Source organism: Schistocerca serialis, chromosome 8 (genome assembly GCF_023864345.2).
Source record: "Schistocerca serialis cubense isolate TAMUIC-IGC-003099 chromosome 8, iqSchSeri2.2, whole genome shotgun sequence".
Taxonomy (NCBI): Eukaryota; Metazoa; Arthropoda; class Insecta; order Orthoptera; family Acrididae; genus Schistocerca; species Schistocerca serialis.
This window is the reverse complement of record NC_064645.1, coordinates 440,998,759-441,005,921: the sequence shown is the minus strand read 5'-3', so window position 1 is coordinate 441,005,921 and position 7,163 is coordinate 440,998,759. Positions and strand designations below refer to the sequence as shown.

General features: G+C 38.8%; 1 protein-coding gene across 2 annotated transcripts in view; it reads right to left on the bottom strand.

Moving 5' to 3' along the window:
- Positions 1-2,106: 2,106 nt before the first annotated feature.
- Positions 2,107-7,163, bottom strand: part of LOC126416161 (rRNA-processing protein FCF1 homolog) — a 47,958-nt gene continuing 42,901 nt past the window's right edge. For both annotated transcript variants that reach the window (XM_050083722.1, XM_050083721.1), the window contains one exon: positions 2,107-2,515. In XM_050083722.1, coding sequence (XP_049939679.1) covers positions 2,467-2,515 — 49 coding nt within the window. In that variant the 3' untranslated portion in view covers positions 2,107-2,466. The remainder of the gene's footprint in view (positions 2,516-7,163) is intronic.

The window sequence follows — 7,163 nt, the reverse complement described above, 5'->3', positions numbered from 1 at the left end:
TATTCTGCATGGAAGAATTTCTTAAAATGAATCCCTCTTACTTTAAGTGCCAAATATTTCTACTCACATGGAAGTAACCAGCAGCAAATAGGGGCTTCATATCATTTAGTTAAGCCAATGTTACAAGAAATAGTATTTATATTTGGCTAAGAGTGTGTTCAACAACGATTTACAGCTCTGGCTCAAAAATGGCTCTGAGCACTATGGGACTTGACATCTGTGGTCACCAGTCCCCTAGAACTTAGAACTACTTAAACCTAACTAACCTAAGGACATCACACACATTCACGCCCGAGGCAGGATTTGAACCTGCGACCGTAGCAGTCGCGTGGTTCCGGACTGAGCGCCTAGAACCGCTAGACCACCGCGGCCGGCTTTACAGCTCTGCATTTCAGTAATATTGTCCTACTGTAATGCTGATTTTATAACATTAAATGCACTGTCAGTCTACTTCATTCCAGCAACTGAATTGCCTACAAAAACCTAACCTGTATCAATTTCTGCAAAATATTGCACTATGAAAAATTTCAGGAGATATGTGCCAGAAGTATTACAATTTACTAACTATATTTATTGCGAAAGAAAAACTGCATAGCCATCAAAAAATCACAAATATTCTATGATAAAAAAATTCTTTCATCCAAATTTTCTCTATCAATGGAAAGATAATTTCAATAGGCTTTCATACGAGGATTTCACTGGTGCCCCTGTTGTTGCATGCAAAGCTGGAATCCTGTGCCTTGTAGGCCCTTTCATAATTTTGATTGTATATGTTATTGGGGGATAATATCCTACTGTTCTAACTGGAATTTCATCGGCAGGAAGGCAACTATATCACAAAGAACTGGGTCAGTCAGGATGTTGGGGACAGTGGCAATATTATTCTTATGGCAATAGGTCCCTCACTGTTCTTCTACCTTCCACGGCACTTATCCTCAGTCTTACAAATATGTCACAATATACTTCCTATTACAGTCTGACCTAAAGGAGAAAGTTAATACCAGGAACAACAAAAATAAAACTACTAGCAATGACTTAATTTTGATGCCAGTTTGTTGCGCATTGTTTGTTGAGTAGAATGTCATTTTCCATTCCAAACATTACTGACTTGCCTCAGAGTTACAACCCTGTGCTTTTGATTAAGAATTGACTACACCTATTGAACATGAAGCTCAAATTTTTTGGAACTGCTGATTACACACACCTAAACATGACAGACCTACTGATAAAAAGGAAGACAATGAGATTATTAGAGATGGAGCACAAGTTTGTATTAAAGTATGGGGAATGAGATATGCCATCTTTTAGAAAGGAACCATTTAAGCATTTGTCTTAATCGATTTAGGGAACCCATGGAATATCTACATCTGGATGGCTGGGTGTCCATACTGTTGAGTGCGACTGCAGAGTCTTCCCGCTGTGCCTCCTCATTTAGTCTCAAGGCTCAATCACCACCGTAATTTGTGTACAGTTCATCTGTCAGAAAGCAATGATGTCTCATCAGACAGTTAACTGAGATTTTCAGCTTTTCTCAGAACAAAGATAAGCACAATCAGCAATTAATAATCAAGTATTAATAATGAGCGTGGACTGAACTGGCAGGGCTATAATTTATGGCATTAATGACAAATTACTGAACAAAGGATATACAGGTTTTAATAATTTTAAAGAATATGGTGATAAATATATTAAAAGCATAAATACAAGACACAATTACAATTGACAGTAATATTGACTCCCTTCTTACAAAGCCAAATTTGTATCTATAGTGTACGAAACACTCAATTTGCCCACACACAAGGAAAGAGAGCAAGACATTCCGAAGCAAATTTCTCAATTTGGAATGTCACACTGACATAGGAGTCGTTATTTTTGTTTACTTAATTATACCTCAGACTGTAAAGACTAAAAATGTAAAGGTGTTCTAAACCTGAAGATTCATTATCCACCACTGGGTGGAGTCCTTACTGGAAGTGCTATGCTCTTACCTGTTCCCAACCAGATCACACAGTTTTTCAATTAGTTACAGAAGGACCTGTAGTTTAACATGAGATCCAAATGATGGAGCAACTTCATTATTTTATGTATACACTAATTGCAAAGAAATTACAAATGGTGAATATTTATTTCACTAGTGATCTTTTCTTTTTACAACTTAGTAATCAGAAAAAGCATACAAGTGTTGTGAAATTGACAGAAAATACACAACACAGAATACTAAATTAATTTGAATGTGACATTTACATGGAAAACATTTTCTTACTGAGGGAAATGATAAGCTCACGTTACAATTATATCACAAATTATTGGAACACAAATGGACTTTTCAAAAATATACTCCAGAACATATAATGGCACAGATAAAAACACAGAAGAAAGGCTCCCATCATTCCAACGAAGTCTCTTCCACGAGTCCAACATATACATTACACAGTGATTAACACAGGCACAAACGTAGTTCCTATATTAACTCTTTGGTGCACCATATGCATCTGGCATCCTCTCAATGGTAAACCTACAACAGAAATAGGGAACATTTACTAAAGAAATTACTTTTTAACATACACTAGCAAAATCTAGTGATTAGAAACCTTGCTTCTGAGACAAGAGCAGAACATCTGCTTACCAACTCCTCCTGCAGGTATGACAAACAAAAATAACAGATGAGGCATTGAAATTTCAGATTTTGGAAGTACATGATATATATACGTCAAAAGATACGACAGATTGGGGGGGGGGGGGGGGGCAAGGCTGGAAATATACTGAACTATACCATACAAGGACACACAAGTAGCAGGAAATAAAGGACTACAACTGTATTTCAGATTCACAAACAAATTTCCATTTTCAACTCTGTCTCAAATAGCAAAGGGTATGTTTTTACATCATGTTCTTCGTAGGTGATCAGTTAGTAGTGGCCAGTAAAGATGACATCTGCTTTATACCAAAAAAATTATTAGAAGAATATGAGAAGAGGGGACTGAAAGCAAATTTTCAAAAGACAGAATACCTATGCAATAGAGAAATTGTAGGAAACATAACCGTAGAGGACCAGCAAACCAAGGAATGTAAAAAAATTAAATATTTGGGTGGCATCCTGTCGGAAGATGGAACAAGTAATTGGGAAATATAGCAATGAGTAGCCTACGAGAAAGCAAGAATTCAGAGAGCTAAGCCCTCCGTTATGGTCTTCTAAGACAAGTTGGAAAGTAAAGAAGATGCTCTACAGTAGTATCAATATTTTGAAAAGGAAAGTTGCTACTCACCATATAGTGGAGATGCTGCACAACAAAAAGACTGTCCCCCCCCCCGCCCGCCTACACACACACACACACGCAAGCAAACGCAACTCTCACACAACTCATGAAAAGCTTTCTTTGGAACAGTCTTTCTGTTGTGCCTATCTATGACTCAGCATCTCAGCTATATTCCGAGTAGCAACTTTACGTTTCATGATATTGTTACATTCCAACATGGATTTTCCACTGTTTGGTTTTTGCTTTACAGTAGTACTGTAGAGGCTGTAACGACCTATGAATGTGAGTGGCGGGAGCTAGCTGGAACTAAATAAAAACAAATCACAGTTGGAGTAATGAGCTATCTCAGAAGATCGTGTAGTATATCTCAGTGAGCTTTATGAGAAACTCAGTGATTAGGAAAATGACCCATGGTCAAGGAGTCAAGGATACAGCGCAGATAAAATAGCAGAAATGCAGCTCGCCTGGTGTGGACTTGCTGTACCATCCTTAGGAAAGTAGCAGAGAAAGATCGAAGGCTACCTTGTTACATGGCATAAAGGAGGTTATGAGAAGAAGAGAACTACAGCTGCTTGCAATTAAGACGGCAGGTAGTGAGGTGATGGACACTGTCAAGGGACAGTGTACCATGTGATACTCCAGCCAATAGCGTCATTCTGCCACTTCAATCTTGTTTCATGTATTGTTATGTGTGCTTTAAACATGTAATAGTGATTTCTTTTGCAGTGTACCTGTGTGGATGATTATATTGTTTGTGAAGTTCATTATGCCTGACAGATCAGAAAAGCACCAAGTGCTACACAAGTGAGCATAAGCTATAGCATTCCTAGTGTACAACTTCTTCAAAAGAGAAGACAAAGCAGATGACTCAATGCCATGTGTTTCTCACCCCCAATGTTGGCAACAGCCAGGCGAGAACAGCTGACATGTGCAGTGTGGGACTGTGAACTGACAGCGTGTCTCCAGCGAGGCGAATGTGTCTGTCAGAGCCAGTGGGTCAGCTCCTTTTAAACTGCCTGGGAGGCGGTGAAATCATAAAAAGGAACTAGGCAAGCTGGGAGATTTCACAAAGAATGCTTTGTTGTACAATACTTGATACATATTTGAGAGGCGAATACCCGTCTGCAGACAATTTAGTTTCCCAAATGAAAGGGAAACCGGATTTTAACAGCAGGTGATGGACAATGCTACGGATATTAAAGAAAATGGGTTTTTTACATTGTAATATTGATGACTGGAGAAAATTCCTTATGGAAAAAAGTGATATTGTAACCACAAGGAGAGTATTTTTAAGAAGAATGCAGGAGATTCGAGACAGTGGGACTCTCACATTTATTATATCGATGAAACCTATGTGAACCAAAATGATGCAAGGTCAGTGTACTGGAAAATGAGAGACAGACTTGGTGGTCTTAAGGTCACAGTAGGTAAAGCTAATTGACTTACTATCATACATGCAGGATCAATGGACACAGGATTTATTTCTGGGAGTAAACTAATAATTAAGGCTTCATAGTCAAAGAGCTCTGAGGTTTACCATAGTGAGATAACATACAGTTTATTTAAACAATGGTTTACAAAATGATTATTGCCATACCTCCACCAAAATTCAGTTATTGTGGTGGACAACACCAGTGTCCACTCAGTGCAGCTCAACGAAGTCCTTGCTACCCATACCAGAAAGTCAGATATTATCGCTTGATTATCGAGTAATAACATTCCTCACAGTCCATCATGAACCATAGTGGAACTGGTGCTGCTTGTCAACGCAAATAAGCCAGCTTATCATGCCTGTGAGAGTGATGACATCGTTAAACAACATGGGCACCAAGTAATTAGATTACCACTGTCATTACAAACCCATCAAGACGATATGGGCGCAGTTGCAAGCTTGCGTCACAGAAAAGAACAATAACTTTAAATTTGCAAATGTTGAGAGTCTTACAGCTGCAGCGATCGAGAGCATCACAATTTCTGCATGGGTGGAGTGTGTAAGGTATGGAGAAAAATTACAGCCTGACTATCAACAAGAAATTAGTATGAACTGTATTACGGAGCCTTTTGTAATAAGCCTCAGCGAGTCAGACTCGTTGCAATCTGACAGCAAAGAAGATGGTGTCAATTTATTGGTTTGAAATTGTTAAGGACTAAATTCATTGCTTTGTCTATGTGGCAGTTTGATCTGTGGCAGCATTTGAAACTATGATTATGCAGTTTTATATTTTATATGTGTAGAGACAAATAGTGATCGCCATTAGCTATCGTACGTGTACATGGAAATAATTTCTTACATTTCACAAAATTGGTCGTTTTTTATCTTGTTGTTGTTGTGGTCTTCAGTCCTGAGACTGGTCTGATGCAGCTCTCCATGCTACTCTATCCTGTGCAAGCTTCTTCATCTCCCAGTACCTACTGCAACCTACATCCTTCTGAATCTGCTTAGTGTATTGATCTCTTGGTCTCCCTCTACGATTTTTACCCTCCACGCTGCCCTCCAATGCTAAATTTGTGATCCCTTGATGCCTCAAAACATGTCCTACCAACCGATCCCTTCTTCTAGTCAAGTTGTGCCACAAACTTCTCTTCTCCCCAATCCTATTCAATACCTCCTGACCGATGACCTCGCTGTTTGGTCTCTTCCCCCAAACAACCAACCAACCAACCAACCAATACCTCCTCATTAGTTACGTGATCTACCCACCTTATCTTCAGCATTCTTCTGTAGCACCACATTTCGAAAGCTTCTATTCTCTTCTTGTCCAAACTGGTTATCGTCCATGTTTCACCTCCATACATAGCTACACTCCATACAAATACTTTCAGAAACGACTTCCTGACACTTAAATCTATACTCGATGTTAACAAATTTCTCTTCTTCAGAAACGATTTCCTTGCCATTGCCAGTCTACATTTTATATCCTCTCTACTTCGACCATCATCAGTTATTTTGCTCCCTAAATAGCAAACCTCCTTTACTACTTTAAGTGTCATTTCCTAATCTAATCCCCTCAGCATCACCCGATTTAATTTGACTACATTCCATTATCCTCGTTTTGCTTTTGTTGATGTTCGTCTTATATCCTCCTTTCAAGACACTGTCCATTCTGTTCAACTGCTCTTCCAAGTCCTTTGCTGTCTCTGACAGAATTACAATGTCATCGGCGAACCTCAAAGTTTTTACTTCTTCTCCATGAATTTTAATACCTACTCCAAATTTTTCTTTTGTTTCCTTTACTGCCTGCTCAATATACAGATTGAATAACATCGGGGAGAGGCTACAACCCTGTCTCACTCCTTTCCCAACCACTGCTTCCCTTTCATGTCCCTCGACTCTTATAACTGCCATCTGGTTTCTGCACAAATTGTAAATAGCCTTTCGCTCCCTGTATTTTACCCCTGCCACCTCCAGAATTTGAAAGAGAGTATTCCAGTTAACGTTGTCAAAAGCTTTCTCTAAGTCTACAAATGCTAGAAACGTAGGTTTGCCTTTTCTTAATCTTTCTTCTAAGATAAGTTGTAAGGTTAGTATTGCCTCACGTGTTCCAACATTTCTACGGAATCCAAACTGATCTTCCCCGAGGTCCGCTTCTACCAGTTTTTCCACTCGTCTGTAAAAATCTTGTTATGATTTGACAAATGGGCAGTTACACGATTTGTTACACAAATAGTTCATTCGGTTGACCTGAATATATAAAGCCCAAGTTTACGATCAACAGTTAACAATATTTCAAAATAATTAATGTCACTGTTGAGTAACATATAGCACATTGTTCATAATTTCAATCAGACATATTTCAGCCTTATTACACACTGATCAAAAGGCTTCTCTTATTTAGTTCTACATATCTTCTCACATGACTGCCTGTCTTGGCTGGTCCAGGTATACTTTGCTAAAATGTGTCGTCT